The 21,789-nt window shown below is 42.4% G+C and overlaps 2 protein-coding genes across 6 annotated transcripts in view; one reads left to right on the forward strand and one right to left on the reverse strand.

The window, feature by feature from the left end:
* Or-63 (olfactory receptor 63) lies at positions 1 to 18,325 on the forward strand. 3 transcript variants are annotated; one of them, NM_001173149.1, is given in 8 exon segments: positions 65 to 215; positions 872 to 1,088; positions 2,540 to 2,650; positions 3,195 to 3,393; positions 9,239 to 9,418; positions 16,124 to 16,228; positions 17,453 to 17,608; positions 18,131 to 18,190. In NM_001173149.1, coding segments are annotated over 8 exon segments (1,179 nt in total).
* Or-45 (olfactory receptor 45) overlaps positions 18,287 to 21,789 on the reverse strand; it is a 16,898-nt gene continuing 13,395 nt past the window's right edge. The window contains exons 8-9 of one of the 3 annotated variants that reach the window (XM_062669508.1): positions 21,421 to 21,576; positions 18,287 to 20,167 (exon numbers count right to left, since the gene is read on the reverse strand). In XM_062669508.1, coding sequence (XP_062525492.1) covers positions 20,114 to 20,167; positions 21,421 to 21,576 — 210 coding nt within the window. In that variant the 3' untranslated portion in view covers positions 18,287 to 20,113. Of the gene's footprint in view, positions 20,168 to 21,411; positions 21,577 to 21,789 lie in introns of those variants that run through there. The other 2 variants (NM_001111328.1, XM_062669509.1) reach the window with 2 other exon arrangements.

The following is a 21,789-nucleotide window of genomic DNA, read 5'->3' on the forward strand; positions in this document are numbered from 1 at the left end:
GTCATTTTTGTACAATTTTCGTTGAGTTCGACACAGTCATATTGTCTCCAAAACCTGAAGCAGAATGAAGCTCTGGATTAGAAATGCCAATTTTACCATCAGCTTATCACTGACATTGCTCAGATGTTTGGGGTTCTGGTCTCCTGATGGCTTGGCTGGGAACAAGAGACTTTTGTACAACTGTTACAGTTTTGTCTTTTTCATGTTTTTACTTGGTTAGTGTGATTTTTATTAATTACTGAATCGAAAGAAGTACTGGATGAAAAGGAGCCGCAGATGTAATTTTAAGAAAAAAACGTTTTGATTTACTTCATGCACGGAGTGGTGATCACGTCGCAGATCACGGCTTACCTGGTATTAACTGGTCATCGGAGCTCATACTCCCAGACACAGCCCACTGAGTTTCTCGCCAGATCTTCTCAGTGGGTCGCGTTTCCGATCCGGTGGTAGATTCTACGAAGCACGGCTCTTGCTAGGGTTCGCGTTAGCAACGTCGTCAGGTTTGAGCCCCGTGAGCTCTTCTACTAGTCAAGGTTACGCTGAAATAGCCTCTCAAGGCTCTCAGCTAGATAGGAAAAAAAAGGAACTCATAGACATTAAAATTTGCTGCCGCCACCCGCATTGAGGTATAAAGTCTAAGGTACAAACCGAAACGAATGATTGCTTCGTGGTAGCTATAGGCAGGGTGGTACCACTTGTGCGTACTTATGAGATTTGATACCATAAGTACAGACGAGTACACCGTCCATGTTCAATGACTACAGGAACCCATGGACTCTCAGTGCTCATTGAGATAACCAGTGTAATCATCATCATCCAATGTAAATACCCTAACACAGAGGGCATTTTATAAATTAATATCTAACAATAGGAATCTACATCCTCATTCAAGTTGTGGACATGATAAAGATATGGGGAGACCTTCCGCTGATGACGGGCACGGCTTTCCTCTTATTCACAAACTTTGCACATGCCACGAAGGTCATTAACATTGTTATCAGGAAGAATAGGATACAGAGGGTAATTCAACAAGCCAATGCAGTTCTGATGGGAGTACAGAGCGAGGAGGCTAGAAGGATTGTTAAAAGGTTTGTATATGAACTAGCTGGCCCAGCAAACGTTGTTTTGCCATATCAATTATTTCTAGAAATGATAAATAACCTAGATACTGACTGCAGCGCCACCTGCCGGGCTGATTTGTAAATGTAAACCATTCTCGAATCCGTCTAAAGGTACACAGAAAATTTCATTCAAATCGGTCCAGCCGTTTAGGAGGAGTTCAGTGACAAACACACGCACAGAAGAAATATATATATTAAAGAAGATTGGAAAAGATCTCAGCGATGGTAGGAGGAATAAAGGCAAGACGGCGGTATTACTCAGTGTGGGCTCAAAGCACGCCTGCATTTAAAATAGTATTGGAAAATGTGTAGGGAACTTATTGTTGGATAAGGATAGGAAGGAGGATATTTAATAACAGCAGATGCAACAGCAGCAACTCCAGATAATTAATAACAGCAACTCGAAGTGGTCAGGGTTTCAGTATTATTTATTATTTATAGCAAAATAAAGAATAAAAAGACTTGGATCGTCTCTCTTGCCACTCTTCTGTACCTATAGGTACTAACATTCTGATAAAATACGTACTTAACAAATATTCACGAATGACTTCCACGGTGAAAGAATAGCATTGTTTAATAAAAATCAAACCCGCAAAATCATATTTGCGTTATTACTGGTGGTGGAACATCTTGTGAGTTTGCACGGCTAGGTACCATCACACTATTATTTATCCTTACCCTATCATCACCCTATTTTTGCCGTGAAGCAGTAATGCGTTTCGGTTTGAAGGTTGGGGCAGCCGTTGTATTGATAAAACTGAGACTTGTACTCACATCTCAAGGCTGGTGGCGGCATGTCTCGTGCACCATCTTGGCAATAAAAAAAAAGATATGTGGTGTCGTGGGACACCGGATAGGAACGAAGTTTATTATTAAAAAAATATTAGTTTTAAGTTCTATTCGAGGTATTAAGAAAATGAAACTGGAGGTTTCGCAACAACCCACGGTCATTCGGTAACGTGCGAACTTATTCTGGTACACTTAATTCACGGTTGTTTGCATAAGAGTTAGTGTATTGTGCAAACGAACGCTTTGAGATCGTGGTCAATGAATGATAAAAAATATGTTATTTTTTGTACGTTATTACAAAGTTAGGTCGTACACTGTGTGCATTACTAATTTGTACGTTATTACAAAGTTAAGTTTTTTTTATTTTTTTTATTGCCCTTGTAGGCAGACGAGCATACGGCCCACCTGATGATGGGTGGTTACCGTCGCCCATGGACTTCAGCAATGCCAGAGCCAAGCCGCTGCCTACACTGATTACTGCATTACTAATATAAATCTTACGTTACGGACGTTTTTTCCCGGTTAGGGTACCCCTCCGCATCGTCCCATAAGGAACTTCATTCCAAAAACACATTTAAATAAGCTACTAATATAATTTTTTTCTCATTTTTGTTTTTTGTTGATAACAGTTGCGACTTTGAAACCAGTATACAGCTTTGTCTGTACTTTCTATTGACTTTTGTGACTACTGTTGGATGGGCGACTAGCGCTGAGAAGCACCAGCTGCCTTTGAGGGCATGGTTAGTAACAAAGACCTTCTACAAAGCAATAGTGTCTACGCTTTATATCCTGTCGAGAATCCCGAAAAGGATACTGTAAGTTGCAAAGGATCATTCCCAGACCAGGCTCCGCAATAGTCCTGTTTGCAGCTACTGCGAGGAGGAAAAAATCTGTCCAGCTTATGCACGATTTGAAGCAGGACAAAGTTAGTCAATACTTTTTTTTATTGCTTAGATGGGAGGACGAGCTCACAGCCCACCTGGTGTTAAGTGGTTACTGGAGCCCATAGACATGTACGACGTAAATGCGTCACCCATCTTGAGATATGAGTTTTAAGGTCTCAAGTATAGTATACAACGGCTGCCTCACCCTTCAAACCGAAACGCATTACTGCTTCATGGCAAAAATAAATAATAACAAAGAATAAACTAAACTATAAATCATGTTAATTATTGTCAATAGTGGGGTTTGCGTCCATATACACTTAGTGCTGTGGATGATTATTTGCACTGGGTGTGCCCTGAGTTAGCGTCTTTATCAACGTCACTAACCCCTGTTTCTCAGGTACCCTTACGACACCTCCAAGAGTCCAGCATACGAGTTGACGTACATCCATCAAGTGGCAGCGCTATTGATAGCTGCTTACATCAACGTTGCCAAGGATTCTCTGGTCAGCAGTCTGATAGCCCAGTGCCGCTGCAGGCTGCGTCTCGTGGGACTTGCACTGGCTTCGCTAGGCCAAGACTTGAAGATTGATTATCAGGTTTTGATTATTCACATACGTATGAAAGATATCTTGAGTACTTAATGGTAGGCAGCGGCTTCGCTCTGCCCCTGCTAGAGTCCATGGGGGACGATTACCACCCACCGTGGTGGGCCGTATGCTCGTCTGCCTACAAGGGCAATAAAAGAAAATCTATTTGTAAATACGTAAAGACATTTAAGTATTATTTTTTCATTTATTTATCAATCAATCCATGTCAATGTTTATGTATAATTAATGGACGAGAGCTCTAGTGCTATCAATTGGAATTGTGGCAAAGGTCTTTTTTTTTCAATATTATAAACAAAACGACAGAAATTATATATTCTACATTTCTTATAGATGAAATGAATTCGATTATGAGAGAATCGGGTAATGTAAGTGAATGTTCAATGGAACATGCTTTAAAGCTTAGATAGGAACACTAAGTTCAATGCCTTCCTGAACTTTAGAGGATTCAGGAGCCTATTGACAGCGGAACTTTTAGTTTTATTGAAGACCCAATGGTACATGATTAAATGTTTCTTGACTTAGTTGCCTTCCTAGATGGTCACTTAGAAGTGAGTATCGAAATTTGATTTTCTTTCAGTCCTCAGACTACACGTCACGTGAAGCTAGGATAACCCCTCGAGGCCATTGCGTAATTACTGCGTAATTACTGGTGGTAGGACCTCTTTGAGTCCGCACGGGTAGTTACCACCACCCTGCCTATTTCTACCGTGAAGCAGTAATGGGTTTCGGTTTGAAGGGTGGGGCAGCTGTTGTAATTATATTGAGACCTTAGAACTTATATCTCAAGGTGGGTGGCAGCATTAACGTTAGGCTCCGGTAACCAGTTAACATTAGGTGGGCTGTGAACTCGTCCACCCATCTAGGCAATAAATAAATAAAAAAGGTTACCAGTATAGATAGGCCAATAATCATGCTTGAAATCGGAACGCATGACGAACGTTTTAAACAGGAAGGGGATATAAACCTATACTAGAGGTCCCGCAGTAGTCGAAATTCGACTATAATTAATTGGAATTGTAGGTTTGTACACTATTATGATTGTATTCTATACTTCTATAATCAAAAATTTCGCCAAGACTACACTATAAAAAATATTAACAAAGGCAAACCATATTCTATTCTCAATTTGACAACAGACGTCAAGAACAAAAGTTTGACAATAAATAGTATGCATGCGTGTGTGCGTCAAATACATGGTATGTAGTGTGTGTAATGTTTTCTTTATCGATTTAATGTATCTTTTATGCATTATTTTAAAATAATATTTTTTTTATTTTTTTTTATTGCTTGGATGGATGGACGAGCTCACAGCCCACCTGATGTTAAGTGGTTACTGGAGCCCATAGACATCTACAATATTGATAATTGAGACCTTAGAACTTATATCTCAAGATGGGTGGCGCATTTACGTTGTAGATGTCTATGGGCTCCAGTAACCACTTAACACCAGGTGGGCTGTGAGCTCGTCCACTCATCTAAGCAATAAAAAAAAAAAAATGCGCCACACACCTCGAGATATAAGTTCTAAGGTAATATTAGCATTGTGCACTTCTGCTCTATATTCTCTATAAGTGTGGAAAATTTCATACTCCTCCGTCCGCGCAATTTTCTTAAAAAGGGATACAAAGTTTTTGCTTCACGTATTAATATATAGATGAGCGCGTCACATTATACGCCATTCGGCCATCTCTCGAATAATATTAAAATCAAACGAATTGTTGGGAAATTCTTTCAATTACTGGAAACATTGGATAGTTTTCGTAGAGCATGGACTACGCTGTAGCAAACGAATACATTCGTAGCATTTTGAAGGTGGTAGTTTGTTGAAAATACTCTAGATGGCACTGTTTTCAATATTTACTGTCGAGTGTTTATAATGTTGAAACTGCATTCCGTATCGGTAGAGGCGACAATTAAAAACCGACTGTAAAGACCTACTAGAATAAAATAAAACATTTTGCCCAAAACATTTAGATGAACTTACAAGCTAATCCAAATATTACTTAATAGAAAATATTAAGACCTGACTTGGAACTACCTATGCAAAGTGCGTATAGTAAAACAAAGTTACATTTTCAAATAGAATCATGAAGAACAATAATGCAATTATAAATTTTTAATGCATACTTGCATCTGGTTGTAAGTAGTTGCCGATTCTTGTACACATAACAACGCGAATGCTGCAGCTAACCTTGAGACATGAGGTCCAAATTTCCATTCTATAGTAATAACGAAATAACAGAGCTTGCTAGGGTTAGTGTTAGCAACGTTGACGTCAGGCTTGAGACCCGTGTGAGCTCACCTACTTGTTAGGTTACGCTGACATAGCCTTTCAAAGCTATCAGTATGGAGATTAGGCAAGGCGTTAGTGACACGTACGCTCACAATACGCTGTATCATCAGTAAATACGCAATTCATATTTTTTCCGGGATTCATTTTTATTACACAATGTACATATTATTTATATCTTCGTCATGAAGTAATTTTTGAACATTTGTAAACTACCTAGTCAGGTCATAAATTCTGTCACATGTTTAATGTAAAATAATTGAAACAAGTATATTCATTATGTAACCATTCATATACCAAAATGAACTTAACAAAACATAGATTCTTATGACACTAAAGTTTATTCAAAATGACCTCCGTGATTTTGAAAACAGGCCTTCAATCTGCGCGGCCAGTCGTCTATCGCAGCACGAACGAGGTCCATGTCAATATCGGCGGCTGCCTTAATCAAGGATGTCTTGAGTGACTCCAAATTGGGATGAGGCTTTGAGCACGCCTTTTCCTCCAAGTGTTGCCATATCTTGTAATCTAACGGATTCAAATCTGGACTGGAGGAGGGCCAGTCTTCGTGCCGGATGAAGTCGATTTCACGCGCCGCCAGCCAGTCTTGTGTGCTCTTCGCTCTATGAGCTGGCGCCGAATCTTGTTGGAATACCCAGTGCCTATTATTGAACATGGTATGAGAAACAGGTCCCACAAGGTTCGTCAGGACTGTATTTTGATACACAACTGCATTCGTTTTTACACCTTTCTCACAAAAATGTACCTCTGTTAAGCCCCAATAAGAAACTCCCAACCATACCATGACCGAGGATGGAAAATGACCTCGTTGGACACGCGGAATACGGTTGCTTGCTTCTTCACTACTGTGTGCGTACACTTTATCATTTTGTTTGTTGTAGCTCTCTTCTACGGTAAAAATTTTTTCATCCGAAAAAAGAATTTCCCGATATTTTTTTCCCGCGTACCGCTTCAACAAAGCGCGGCACCTCTTCAGTCTCAGGTCCATTAGACGAGCATTCAAACGATGTCTTCTTTTTCTTCGATATGCCCGAAGCCCTAAGTCTTCATTTAACACCCTTTTCACCGTGGTTCTGCTTAACCCCATCTGAAGGGCCAACAGTTTCTGCTTACGTTTGGGATTTCTTTGAATTCGCGCCTTCACAGCTTTTATCGCTGCTGGAGTCCTAACAGACCGAGGGCGACCACTTCTTGACCTGTCATCTACACTGGAGTCTTCATTGTATCGTTTGATGGTACGATAAACGAATCTTTTGGTTATATTCAAATTTTTCAGTATGTTAAAAATTTGAATTGGCGCGTAACCGCAACGATGCAGCGCAATAACTGCAACACGGTCTTCTTTAAGCGTCCACTCCATATTTAAAAATGAGTAAAATTCTAAAAGTATACATTTTTATTTTCATGAACAATTCGAAATTCGAATTCAATAAACTTTTTTGTGGCTAGCATTCTAAAAGAAAAGTTTTTACTGTGTCACAATACTTATGACTTGACTAGGTATTTGATTCTACTGGTGGTAGGACGTCTTGCATGTCCACACGGGTAGGTACCACCAACCTGCCTATTTCTGCCGTGAAGCAGTTATGCGTTTCGGTTAGAAGGGTGGGGCAGCCATTATACAGGGTGGCCCATAAGTCCTTTGAAAAGTAAAATTTGAATAAAACGAACAGGGCGCGCGTGAGCGGTGCAGGGGAAGCGGGGGGAGTAACTTCGGTTTCTGGGAATTTAGTCGCGATGGAGCGTTTTACCGGAGCGGACCGTGCGTTTTGTGTGCGCGAGTTTTATAAAAACGACAATTCGGCAACCGTTGCGCGGCGTAAATTTCGAGAACACAAAGGTTTACACAACTTTGACGACACTCCAACTCTTCAAACGATTAAGAACTGGGTTGCTAAGTTCGAGGAGACCGGTTCGACGTTAGATAAACCGCGGTTGGGTCGCCGAAGGACGTCACGTACGGAACAAAACATAGACACAGTGACACAGTCTATTCGCGAAAATCCGACACAGTCAACTCGTAAGCGCGCCAGAGCATTAAACGTATCCAGGACATCGTTACAACGGATTTTGAAGAAAGATTTACATATGCACCCTTACAAAATTCAGTTGGTTCAAGAATTAAAGGAAACTGACGGTATTCAAAGACAAAATTATGCGAATGAAATGTTGAATCGGTTTACTTCCTTCAATAACATAATGTTCTCTGACGAGGCTCATTTCCATCTTAACGGGCATGTTAGTAAACAAAATTGCCGCTATTGGAGCCCCATCAATCCAAAACTTAAGCATCAGAAGCCCTTACATAGTCCGAAAGTGACTGTTTGGGCCGCTATGTCAGCCCATGGTATCCTAGGGCCTTACTTCTTTGAGGATGGCAGAGGGCGCGCAGTTACTGTTACGTCGGAGCGATATGTGGCTATGATCGAAGAGTTTTTCATACCAGAATTGCAAAACTTTTCAGGCTTTAATGCCAGGACGTGGTTTCAACAGGATGGGGCCACTTCTCACACCTCTAACACTGCTATGCCCGTTATCCGTCAACTTTTTCCTGGCAAAGTTATCTCTAAGAGAGGAGACATTTCCTGGCCTCCACGTAGTCCAGATCTGACCCCGATGGATTTTTTTTTGTGGGGCTACCTTAAGGCTAAAGTATACGACACAAACCCGCGGTCAATTGAGGCCCTAAAAGAAAACATCCGCAGAGAAATGACAAGCATTTCAGCAGTGACGTGCCGCGCAGTCATCGACAATTTTAGACGTCGTTTGCAAGAGTGCCGTGATCGCAACGGATTACATTTAGGAGATGTTATTTTCAAAAAATAATTCCCGTTTTTTAAGCTTTTTATGTAAATAAAAATTTAATTCATAATGTAATTAGTTTTATTTTAATAATTTTTTTTTCATATCAAAGGACTTATGGGCCACCCTGTACTATAAAATCTGAGACCTTAGAACTATATCTCAAGGTGGCGGCATTCACGTTGTAGATGTCTATGGGCTCGTCTACCCATTTCAACAATAAATAAAAAAACCTAGATAGCTTTGAACTTCGGCATATTTTCGTCGGTCGGTATAAATACACCCGCCGTCTTATCCTTTGAGCAAGCGAACAAATACTCTACGTGCAATGAGATAACTAAATCATACTCTGTTTTTAACCCACTTCAAAAAAGGAGGAGGTTCTCAATTCGACTGTATGTTTTTTTTATGTCTGTTAACTCATAACTTTTGACTGGGAGAATCGATTTTGATGATTCTTTTTTTATTAGAAAGCTGACGTTTCCCGTGTGGTCCCATTTCAATTTAGTCCAGTTTTGATAATGGGATTCATGAGAAAACCATATTAGTCTTAAATTTGCATTAAGTACGTGCGCGACAAATAAATGAATAACTCAATATCACGCCAATCGATTTCGATGATTATTGTTTTTTAGTGTATATTAATTTGTTTTGGAATATCTATTTTTTTTCTATTTGAAGTCGGTTTTTGTTAAAGCATGTCTATTTACAATTGTTTAGAGTCAACTCAGTCCAGCACAAGAAAATATACTCAATTTACGTCTAAAAACCTGTGTTTTGGAGCATCAGACCGTTTTGGCGGCGGTTACCGAACTACAAGCGTGCTTTTCGAAGCCAACCTTTGCGCAATTTACAGTATCGCTAATCATCATTTGCGTGACTGCCTTTCAATTGGTCTCAGTAAGTAGTGATCGTTAACTCCAGAATTACTTATTTTTTGGAAGCACCTGTTTCTTGGGCTCATGGGTAAGATGAGCATAAAAGGGAAAGTTTACGTATTTAATGATGCGATTATGCTGTGGTTCATTGATACACACCGCGGCCGCATTTTGGAAGTTGGGGTGCATTTGTCTTCAGAGTGCTTAGTGCTTCGATCAATAATACTACTAGATTTCCGATTAATGCTTCAAAAACGGCCCGAAAATTTCAAATTAGTATGGTCCAATCATAGCCAACACTAAGACGTCAAAATGCTGCACTGCGCGTTCAAAAACTGAGTAAAAAACCACCGTAACACCAAGGTTTTGGAAGGAATATCTTTTTTTGGTAAGTTTATATTATTAAGTAAATTTCATAAAATAATAAACAGAATTATATAGTAAGTAAAATTCAATTTACTTACTATATAATTCCATATTTTTGGCCAATGTTTGTAACAAGGCACCAACTATTGTAACAAACATCACCTATTCTTGAACAGGGAATGCATAGAGTAGTTTTGTTATTTTATAATGTTATTTTTGTTTGTTATTTTATTTATTTATGATTGAAAGTTTACTGGTGGCCCGAAGGCCTTTCCAGTTTCACCAGGACAGGTGGGCGAGCAAAGGCTCAGCCAAGAGGGGTGGGATTTGCTAACAACTGCCCGAGCGCCTCCGAAGGAGACCTAACAACTCAAGAGCAATTGTTTCGCGAATGAATCTACTACCGGATCGGAATCGCGACCCGCTGAGAAGATCCGGCGAGAAACTCAGCGGGCTGATGCATGGGTTAGGTTGCACGTCGACCTCTTTGTCGAGTTCGACGAGTACGGTTACCGGGGTCCCTAAGCCTGCCCCTAGTATTAGAGCTGAAGGCATCTAATGCAAAGGTTATTGGATCTGATGGATCCGTAAGGACGTGTCTAGGGCGTCGACGGTGACTGGCTCCTGCATGATCAGGATTCGGGGAGTAGTCAGCGGCGGCAACGATAAGGCGATTATCATGACGCATAGCCTTATCGAAGTATCGTTCCGACGCTGACTTCATGTATTTCCGAATTGATTCGAGGCCCAGGTCGTCGTGTAGGTCAACGTTCCTCACGAACCACGGAGCCCCGACAGCTAACCTGCAAAAGCGGGATTGTAGGGATTGGAGGGTGTCTATGTGTGTGCGGGCCGCGTGAGCGAACACCACACTCGCGTAAGTCATGACGGGCCTTATGCAAGTTTTGTAAAGTGTCACCTTGTTCCGAAGGGACATTTTACTCCGCTTACAGATCATGGGGTAGAGTCTACCGAGAATAAACGCGGCACGGTCACGGACTGATTTTATATGCGGGCGGAATGTCATCGATGCATCCAGGGTAACGCCCAGGTACTTGACCTTCCTGGCCCAGGGTATGGGTTGTCTAAAGAGAGTAATCGGGGGTGTGAGATTCCTCCTCCTAATCCGGGAGGAAATCCGTGTGGAGCTTCCCCTCTGAAATAGCACCGCAGTACTTTTCGCTGGGTTGATGTCTATGCGCCATTTTCGGAACCACTGTCCTAGGGCTAGGGCTGCGCTCTGAAGCTTCTTCGCGATTAGGGACTTATTTCTACTAGAATAGTAAACAGTCGTGTCGTCGGCGAATAAAGCTAAATGGGTCGGCGGCGACCGGGGAATATCGTTGACGAATAAGCTAAATAGGAGGGGTGAGAGGACAGAGCCTTGCGGGACTCCAGCTGTGAGAGGTCGTGGGGAGGAGCGGGTTCCCTCGACTCGATATCGAAAAGAGCGGTTCGACAAGAAGTCCCGTATGATGAGCACGAGACTATCCGGCACGCCCATGTTGAATAGTTTGAAAATCAAACCATTGTGCCAGACTTTGTCGAACGCTTTTGCGACGTCGAAGAAGAGAGCTCCCGTGTATAACGGTTTTGGTCGATTAAGCCCCACAAGAATGTGCTCCGTGAGGCGGTGCACCTGTTGAACGCATGAGTGATTTGTACGGAATCCGAATTGTTCATCGATAAGAATGCCCTTGGATGAGACGAAGTCTCTGAGGCGTTTGTAGAGCAGACGCTCATACAGTTTGCCTAGAGACATGAGGAGGCTAATCGGGCGGTAGCTCGTCGGATGATTTTTTGGTTTACCGGGTTTATGTATGCCGATAACGTCCGCTTCTTTCCACACCGCGGGAAAGATACAGTTCGCCATAGCGGCATTGAAAATAGATGCCAACATCACGATGAGTTGGACGGGTAGAAGTTTAATAACGCGGTTGGATATACCGTCGGAACCGGGAGCCTTGCGAGGACGTAGGTCTTTGATCAAGTCTTTAACTTCCATCGGGGTGACGGGTGGTAACGCATCAGAGGGTGGCAAGGAGGCTCTGCGTTCTACCTCACTGTCTACTAATTCTACATGAACAGGGTCCACGGATTGAGTGCTGGGCGTGCACTGGGTTTGCAATGTATCGGCCAGCAGCTCTGCTTTTTCGTCATCATCGAACGCCGCGAGTCGGCCTGAGGGGCCTACGAGGGGGGGCATAGTTACTACCGTATCCGATTTGAGAGTACGAGCTAAGCGGTAGTAAGACCTTTGAGAGGGCGCGAGTCCTTCTAAGAAATCAGACCATCTGGCATCTCGGACTTCGGTGATGCGAGACTTTACGTCGCGTTGTAGGGCACGCATTCGAATACGATTTTCCGCGGTAGGATACCTATCGTACGCACGGATCGAGGCGTTCTTAGCTCTAAGGAGTTCCCTAATATCGTCGGGCAATTTGAAGCGGTGAAGGAAGTCCTCCGCTACAACTTGCTTCGATGACCTATCTAATGTCGAGGTGATGTGTGACGTTACGATGTCTATGGCTTCAGCGGTATCCTGAGGAGACGGGATAGAGTCCGGACTAAACGGAAGCGATGGTGGATCAGATTCAGCCAGGCTGATGCCCAGCGTGTGCCAATCCACCACAGTCCTCGTGACGGGAACGGAATCGGGAGCGCGACCGAGTTTCATAACGACGGGACGGTGGTCTGAATCTAACTCTGAAACTACTTCGATCGAGTGTAAGCGCAGAGTTACGTTTTTTAATAACGCTATGTCGAGTATATCCGGGCGATGCGCGATATTTAGCGGGTAGTGAGTCGGGGTTAGCGGAGCGACGATATCGAAGGCGAGATCATCGACTAACGCGTCAAGCCGCCTGCCATTCGGGGTTGTGGTGTGTGAGTTCCACCTGATGTGTTTACAATTTAGGTCGCCCGCCAGAATGACAGAGCTCCCCATACCGAGCAGCGCCTCGATATCACTGCTTAGAACGATCTTATCCGGTGGAAGATAAACGGACGCGATAACGATCGGCGCGTGTCCCGTCAGTGAGATTCGGCACACTGATGCTTCGATATTAGCGAGCGCGGGAGGATCGAGCGGGACGCAATGCAGGGCTCTTCTATAGTAAATGACGGTACCACCACCACGGGCAGAGAGCCTGTCGTTCCTGACCATGTTATAGTTCGCGATTTTAGGGTCACGGCGCGCGGGCTTAAGTAGGGTCTCCTGCACTAAAAAGATATCAATTTGGTGGTCACGCAAAAAGTCAGAAACCTGATCACGTTGATTTGCGAGACCGTAAGCGTTAAAAAATCCTATCGTTACGGATAGGGGCTTTATTCTACTTATATACGCCATTGATTACCGGCGGAGTGAGGGGAGGACGTACGTATTTAATGACGCGTATACGTCGGCGTATTCCTGCACAACGGCGATAAAGTGTTGTGCAGTGGAGGCAGCGCGAATGGCGTCGCCCAAAGCGTTAACGCGCTCAAAGTTGATCGACTGAAAGAAGTCGATCGCTAAAGCGAGATTGTCGGACGCGGTCGGAGGGCAAGTCGCGGGAGAGGGACGAGTCGCGGGGGCGGGACGAATCGCGGAGGAGGGAGTTGTAGCCGTGTTCGTGTACGGCAGCGGTTTTGCCCAGGCCGAGACACTGGGCACCGCCGCCGGAACGAACGCTGGCTTAGCCTGCGACGCAGAGGGTGCCGAGGCTTTGATGTCTGGGCCGGAAGCTCGGAGGCGGTTTTGGCGGGCGACGCGGCGATTTATTTTAGGGGCTCGGGGGCAACCACGGTAATTCGCGGGGTGACCCTGTGTTCGACACAGGACGCAGCTAGGCGGTTCTGTCGCGGTTTTTTGGTCGCGAGCGCAGAGGGCCGTGGCGTGATCGCCCAAACACTTAACACATCGGGGGCGCGCGTGACAGTTACGGGAAGAGTGCCCGTACAATTGACAGTTATGGCACTGGCTAGGAGTGCCTTTTTTATGGGGGGCTTCGACAGCGATACCAGAGAGCCTACAGACGGTCTGTGTGTTAAAGATTTTCTTACCCTCGGGGGTAGGCTGGAGAGCGACTAGAACCATATTATATGGCTCCCTACCGCGACCGGTGTGCATACGGTGCACAGAATTCACTGGTAGGCCTTGTTCTAACAGGTCGGCTTTTACGAGCTCTACATCTAACTCTTTAGGGATTCCGCGTATTACAACGCGGAGTTCGCGCTCCTCCTGGAGCGTATACGTATGGAAACTTATACGCTCCTTACGGAGGTAAGAAGAGAGGGCCCTATGGTCGTCGGGTGTTTGAACCTTAATTTGAATGCCGTTCGCGAGGTTACGGGCATTCGTGAAATTTATATTTTTGGCCTTAAGGGCCAGGCAAACTCGATCCCAAGCTGCCTTCTCCTGAAGGATAACCGGGGGAGGGGTCTGGGTTTTATTTTGTGCCACCGGACGCGGCGACGGAGTGGCACGGGCTGGGGGCGCAACGGGAGTCTGAGGGCGGGGGCGCGACGCGTTCACGGCTTTGCTAATTTTAGCGGCCGCGGGAGCTCGAGACTCCGCGGCACGCTTCTTACCCTTCTGTACCAGGGTGAATCCATCCGTCGATGAGGCGGGGGCGAGGTCGACCTCCATGTCCGAGTCAGAGTCGGAGCACGAGGAGGCGGGTGCAGGCGACCTACGAGCAAGTGTAGGTGTTTTAGAGGGCGCGACGGAGGCCGCGGATGATCGCTCAGCTGAAACGATGGTCACGGCGGACGACGCAGCAGCTTTTCTCGCCAGTATAGGCGACACGGGAGCGGCAGGCACGACAGAGGCTGCGGTGCTCAATGCAGAAGCTCTGCACGCAGGTACAGGCGACGCAGGAGCAGCGAGCGCGGCGGAGTCCTCGAGAGGGCTCGCAGTGTGATTGGCCTTGAAGGCCAAAAACTCCGAGGCGAGCTGTGGGTGGCGAAGTCGGAGGAATTCCGCGAATACAGCGTCCATGATCGCTGAGTACCCAGGTGGGGCGGCCCCGGGTCTTGAAAACACTCGCCTTGCGGCGAGGCCCCAACTTCTCGGACCTGAGCGGTTCTATTGAACACAGGTGGCAATGCGGCGCGATTACTACAGGACAAAGAAAAAGCACAACAAAACAGAAATTACGAAAAGAAACAAAACAAATAAATACTTGCAGGAAACCACTTTGTCGGCAGATGTACCACGAACACAGAAACAACAAAAGGAAACAAAACAAATAAAAACTTCCAGAAAGAGCACTTAGTCGGCAGATGTACCACAAACACAGGCCGCGCGAACAATGGCCGGGCTAACAAAAGCCGGGCGAACAAAGACCGGGCGATCGAGTGGACGATGAGCACGTCCGCACGTGACGGGTGCCTCTATCGGAATGAGGATTTTTGTTTGTAGATTTCCTAGTAGCCCCTTTTCGCTGTGCACAATGGATATAATATATTGTCGCGAAAGAAAGAGGATAAGAAATATAGAACCCTTATAAAAATTCTAGAATTGTTCAATGATGGTGGCAAATCAATGCAAAAAAGTATTATAAAAACTTTATATGTATGTGTAAATATTTTAAGCGTATATGCTGAAAAGGATTTGTTTTCTAGGGGAAACGAACACAGCCATAAAATAAGCCTAAATTAAACTGATTATAGAAAAATTCTTCAATATAAGAAAAAAAAAAATTGTAAAAAATAAACCGCTCATATAAAAATGACTTCTAAAAAACAGCTTTATAACAAGCTGAATCTGTTTAAAGGTAATTAAACAAAAAAATATATTGTCTTAATTACTTCTGTATAAAGAATACGTGGAAAACGTTGTTGTTCTATTTTTAACCTTATAAATTAGTCTTTATGTATCATTTTAGAATAATAATTTTTGTACTGATGACTTTTTATGTTCAAGTGACATTTTAAATTTATGCCACAATATTCTTTCTCTGACGAAAGAACCTAAATAAATATATTTTGCAATAGTAATTAAACTTTATGTTTAAGCATTAAGGTTTATAATAAACTGAAGTCGTTAACATTATTAACCTTTTTTCTAAGAAATGAAGATGTTTTCGTGTCTGAAAACGTGGCCACTCGAGCGTCTTATTTTTGTTCCTGATCCTTAATCTAGTACTATTATTGATCGAAGGCTTAGTGCGAGTTTTTTAACGTTCGCGACAGCGCCCCTAACGGCAGACGTACCAACTTCATACAAATTTGAGTTAACTTTTACGCTATCGAGAACGTTAAAAAACTCGCACTAAGCATGCAGATGTTTCTGGGTAATATTAAACAAATAAACATTTTTTTTATTGCTTAACAGTTTATCATACATAAAAATATTCAGATTACTATAAATTCACAGCAAACAGGAAACCTGGTTCGGCTGCTTTCTATGGGTACTTACCTAATGAACATGATCTTTCAAGTTTTCATCTACTGCTATCAAGGAAACAAACTCTCCGTTGAGGTATGACATAGATCTATAGTTTCTTAACTTGTTATTTAGCAATTACATTAACTGTCGCTTTTAGACATCACAGAATGACTATCCATCTTGAAGCAGTAGTTCCTGGTCTTAGTAGCAACCGGAATAGCTATCAATAGATAGCAATATCCGTTTTAGATCGATATATTGATACTGGTGGTAGGGCCTCTTGTGAATCTGCACGGGTAGGTACCATCACCCCGCCTATTTCTGCCGTGAAGCAGTAATAGGTTTCGGTTTGAAGGGTGGGGCAGCCGTTGTAACCATACTGAGACTTTAGAACTTATATCTCAAGGTGGGTGGCGCATTTACGTTGTAGATGTCTATAGGCTTCAATAACCACTTAACACCAGGTGGGCTGTGAGTTCGTTCACCCATCTAAGCAATAAATAAATAAAATAGGATATTGATTTTTTTATTGCCCTTGTAGGCAGACGAGCATACGGCCCACCTGATGGTGAGTGGTTACCGGCGCCCATGGACTTCAGCAATGCCAGGCGCAGAGCCAAGCCGCTGCCTACCGAAATTGTAGTACTTGTTTGATATTGTAACATGACCGGTATTTACGACCTTCAAAAAGTCGAAATAATGTCTTTATTTATTTTTTAATGGCCACCCTGGTCACCACTTGTGACCATCACAAGGTCCAGTTTCAGTATCGATGAACACTAAAACTATACACTTATTCACAGCAATAATTATTGCAAACATGTTACAGGCATATGACCGACATTGACATTATTATGTCCATTGGTAATGGTAATATTTATCAAAGAGAAAACCCAGAATGTGAATGAAATAAATGTCAATGTGAATGCAAAAGAGCACGGTCCACTTGACGGAGAGTAGTCAGTCACAGATGCTCACGGTCATCTTCATCGCTGCTGCCAAATGAGTTGTAACCAATCCTTTTGGAATAAAACTCTTAACTATAGATGATAAGTTTTTTTTGCTTATATGGGTGGACGAGCTCACAGCCCACCTGGTGTTACTGGAGCCTATAGACATCTACAACGTAAATGCGGCACCCACCTTGAGATATAAGTTCTAAGGTCTCAGTATAGTTACAATAGCTGCCCCACCCTTCAAACCGAAACGCATTACGGCAGAAATAGGCAAGACGGTGGTACCTACCCGCGCGGACTCACAAGAGGTCCTTAGACCAGTAAGAAGTTAAATTTAAATAGATATATTGAATATTTCTAGAGCTCCGAGATAGCAGGATCAGTTTATTTCAGCCCTTGGTATTTGGGCTCAGTAAAGCTCAGAAGGGCCTTGTTAATCGTGATGGTGAGGTCCCGAAGGGTAGCCAAGATAACCGCTGGAGGTTTCACTACTTTGTCATTGGCTTCTTTCATGGCTGTAAGTTGACGACGAGACAGACAATTATCACCATTAGCACCAGTCTCATAATGAATAACAGCACAATTGTTATTGTTAACCGACTTCAACAAAAAGGGAATTATAAATTTGCTATTTTTTTATTCCTAACTTTGTTCTGGATTAATCAGTTTTGACGATTCTTTTTTTACATTTGAGAACCGGTACTTCTCATATTATTATGTTCTCGTTTTATTGAAGTTGGTTTTCTTTTCAGTCAAAATTTTAGATTATTTCATTTAGACCGGTTAATGAAGATTTTTATGTTTGAATTAGATTAACATCAGAAACAGGCGTGGTGGTCAAATATACTCGTAAGAATTCAAAAGCTCGATAGCTTAGTTTTTCAGCAAAGGATCTATTTGAACCATTATTGGAACTGAAAAGAAAATGAAATAGTCAAAAGGAAATTAAAAATAATATTAGGCCACGACGACTTACCGGCCTAACGATCAACAAGATTTTCTTAACGAATCCAATTCCGGTGATTGTTTCTATTTACAGATAATCAAAGCCTCGTACTCATTGTTTACTCTTCTCCAGCAAGTGAAACAAAAGAAATAGATGCCACGTAATTTTTAGGTTCTATCTGTGTAGTTACTTTTAAAATTACTTTAAACAAATTACGTTTAAAAATATACAATATTTTATATATTATATTAGCGACATCTGTTGGCGGATATACGGAGCGTAACAAAAATTAGAACCGAAAATCGTTGTCAACAAGAAAATGCAAATTACTCACTGGATTACGTATCCTTGTTATAAGAAACGATGACAGAGATTCTTATAACGCTAACACTAACATGATTTGAAAGGTCCTGAATCAATGATGTCCCTTAAAATATATCTATATATTAATACGTGAAGCAAAAACTTTGTATCCCTTTTTACGAAAATTGCGCGGACGGTGGAGTATGAAATATTTCACACTTAAAGACAATATAGAGAAGAACTGCACAATGCTAATATTTTTTTTAAATAATGCATAAAAGATACATGAAATCAATAAAGAAAACATTACACACACTGCATACCATATATTTGACGCACACATGCATGCATACTATTTATTGTTAAACTTTTGTTCTTGGCGTCTGTTGTCAAATTGAGAATAGATTAAATATTGTTTGTCTTTATTATTATTTTTTATAGTGTAGTCTTGGCGAAATTTGTGATTATACAAGTATAAAATACAATCATAATAGTGTACAAACTTATAATTCCAATTAATTATAGGCGAATTTCGACTACTGCGGGACCTCTAGTTTTATATTAAAATACGCTGTCTAATTACATATATTAAAATAACTTCATGGCAATTATAGAATAATAAAATGAGTTCGTGTAATTAAAATGTATTTCTTTATTCTAGAGTTAATTAACAGGTTTCTTTTTCTACCTATGCCTTTTTGCTACCTTTCTGCTACGGTGAAGGAATAACATCGTGTAATAAAAATCAAATCCGCAAAATTATAATTACTAGTAGTAAGACCCTCTAGTGCAGGGGTGGCCAACTTGATTAGAACCAAGGTCTACTGTTTACTAACGAAACACTGCGATCTACCAATGACATTTCTCGAAATTTAATGAAGCTATGTAGTTCAGTAGGTATACAAATAAGTTGGCAGTATATTTTCTTTTATTAAAAAGAGTAAAATAAACCTGAAATTATATAACAAAAGAGAACGATTGTGTAGAAGAGAGGATGAATAATGTGACGTAATGGTCATTAACAAATGATACAAGATGAAGATGAATGCGTGAATGATGATGATTGGTGATGACGTTGTGCAGTCTGTTCTATATACTTATATTTGTCTTGTCACGATCGACTGGACTAATAGCCACGATCGATCGGTCGATCGCGATCTACTGCTTGGCCACCCCTAATGTAGTGAGTCCGCGCGGGTGGGTACCACCACCCTGCCTATTTCTGCCGTGAAGCAGTAATGCGTTTCGGTTTGAAGGGTGGGGCAGCCGTTGTAACTATACTGAGACCTTAGAACTCATATCTCAAGGTGGGTGGCGGCATTTACGTTGTAGATGTCTATGGGCTCCGATAATCACTTAACACCAGGTGGGCTGTGAGCTCGTCCACTTATCTATGCAATAAAAAAAAAACAAAATATATTTGACAGATGTCTGAATCTCGCTTACATTTTCAAGGTAAGCTTGCACATATTTTTTCATATAAGCTCCGAACAATATTTGGACCGTCGGTCTGCCGAGCAATTTAACCCGCTCGGTGGGAAAGGGAAGACCTTCCCCTTTGTCTTATACCCCAAAGAATTTTATTTATCTGATATAGAGTAGCGCGGGTAATCGTGTCGATAAGTTTTCTAATTGGTAGAATGTATTACAAAGTATATGTGCAGAGTGCTTTAAGTCCAAAGACTTAGGACCGACAAGGTCGTACAATATGCGCCCCAGATTTAATGCACCGAGCATTCGGGCAAGGCATGTGGGGAATAGTCCGAGCTTAGCTTATTCTGAGGCGTTTTGCAGAACGGTGAAGAAGCTATACGATGCCTTCATTATCTGAAAAATAAATGAGATTCAATTATCTATCTGGCTTTAGCGAAAACAAGCGGTGGGGCATTAAAATAGTCCAACCACTGGAACGTATGTATGTATTTTATATAAATAAGATGGGGGCACAGACTACAAGCGGTAAGCGAGTATTGGTCTAATTTTGATGGTAGCTTTGAATAATGACGTCATTATTCTTATTTACCCTTTGCCTATCATGAAATGAAATTGCTCAAGAATTCCTTATTACTGAACATTTTTTTTTGTTTTTTTTTCTTCCCTATGCTGATAGCTTTGAGAGGCTATTTCAACTTTTCCTTGACGTGTAGGTGAGCTCACGGGGCTCAAACCGGGAGTGCTGTTAACACTGGCCCTAGCAAAAGCAGTGCTTGGCAGAATCTACCACCGGGTCGGAAACGCGAACCACTGAGAAGATCCGGCGAGAAACTCAGTGGGCTTTGGTTGGCTCGGTTCTTTATTGAACTTTTATAAGCTATTAAAAAGTATCAGTCAATTGGGTTAATTCATTTTTATATTACTTATTTGGAATTCGCCCGGGCGTTTCATGAATGCCTTCATTTTATATAGCGTGTTCACGGTTGAAGTCTGTATTTGTACTTATTTATATTACTGTCCACCGTCATATTATATATTGCAAATACAATTTTACGTATCATGCGCACTTTGAGAAGGCGGCACGACATGAGGACCCTCTTGTCGTGGCCGCTGGAAACTACATACCCGATCCTGTAGACCGAATGGTAAACCGTCGACGTCGCCCAAAACACGATCCTCCCGATCCATTAACGGTGCTTTAAGGTACAACAAGCACCGGTCACCGTCCTCGTCGAACCCGTCGCTTGCGACGAAGGGCTCGACGAGCGAATTAACTCATAGACACAGCCTCAGTGGGCTGACCTCGTTTCTCGCCGTATCTTCTCAGTGGGCCGCGTTTCCGATCCGGGTGGTAGATTCTGCGAAGCACTGCTCTGGCTAGGGCCAGTGTTAGCACCACTCCGATTTGAGCCCCGTGAGCTCACCTACACGTTAGGGTGAACCTGAAATAGCCTCTCAAGGCTATCAGCATAGGTAGAAAAAAATATATCTTGCGTTCTTTACTGACAATTGTCGTAGTCGAGAGAGTCGAGACTTGCTCATCTGTCAGGGTATGCAGATTAAAGAGATTTCATTGGAATACAAAAAATGAGGCAGTTATTCGTCATCTTGCACAAAAACACTAACGAGATTGGAATTTAACTTACCGAAACAAAAGTATCTAGCAAAAGGGGCGCGAAGCCTCCAGCTGTGAGTAAAGCCGGCTGCTGGGCGCGTATCATGATCACCAGCAGTGACCGTTTGAGCGATGTGGGGAACGTGTACCAAGGACAACTATACACTGCTGTTGCCACCTCCATACTCTGTAATGGACGTAAATAATATTTCCCTTATTATTAGTGTAAATAACAACTTAAAACGAGTCAACAAAATCATTAGTGCTTCAGCAAACTAGCATAACGCAAAACTTAATAAGACTGTTCACCTAATCACCGGAACATGACATTAATTGAAAGTTATTTTGGACAAGAATTTCGCTGATGATGTAATTTAAGTTCTCTTCACGGAACATTTCG

Source organism: Bombyx mori, chromosome 8 (assembly GCF_030269925.1).
Source record: "Bombyx mori chromosome 8, ASM3026992v2".
Taxonomy (NCBI): domain Eukaryota; kingdom Metazoa; phylum Arthropoda; class Insecta; order Lepidoptera; family Bombycidae; genus Bombyx; species Bombyx mori.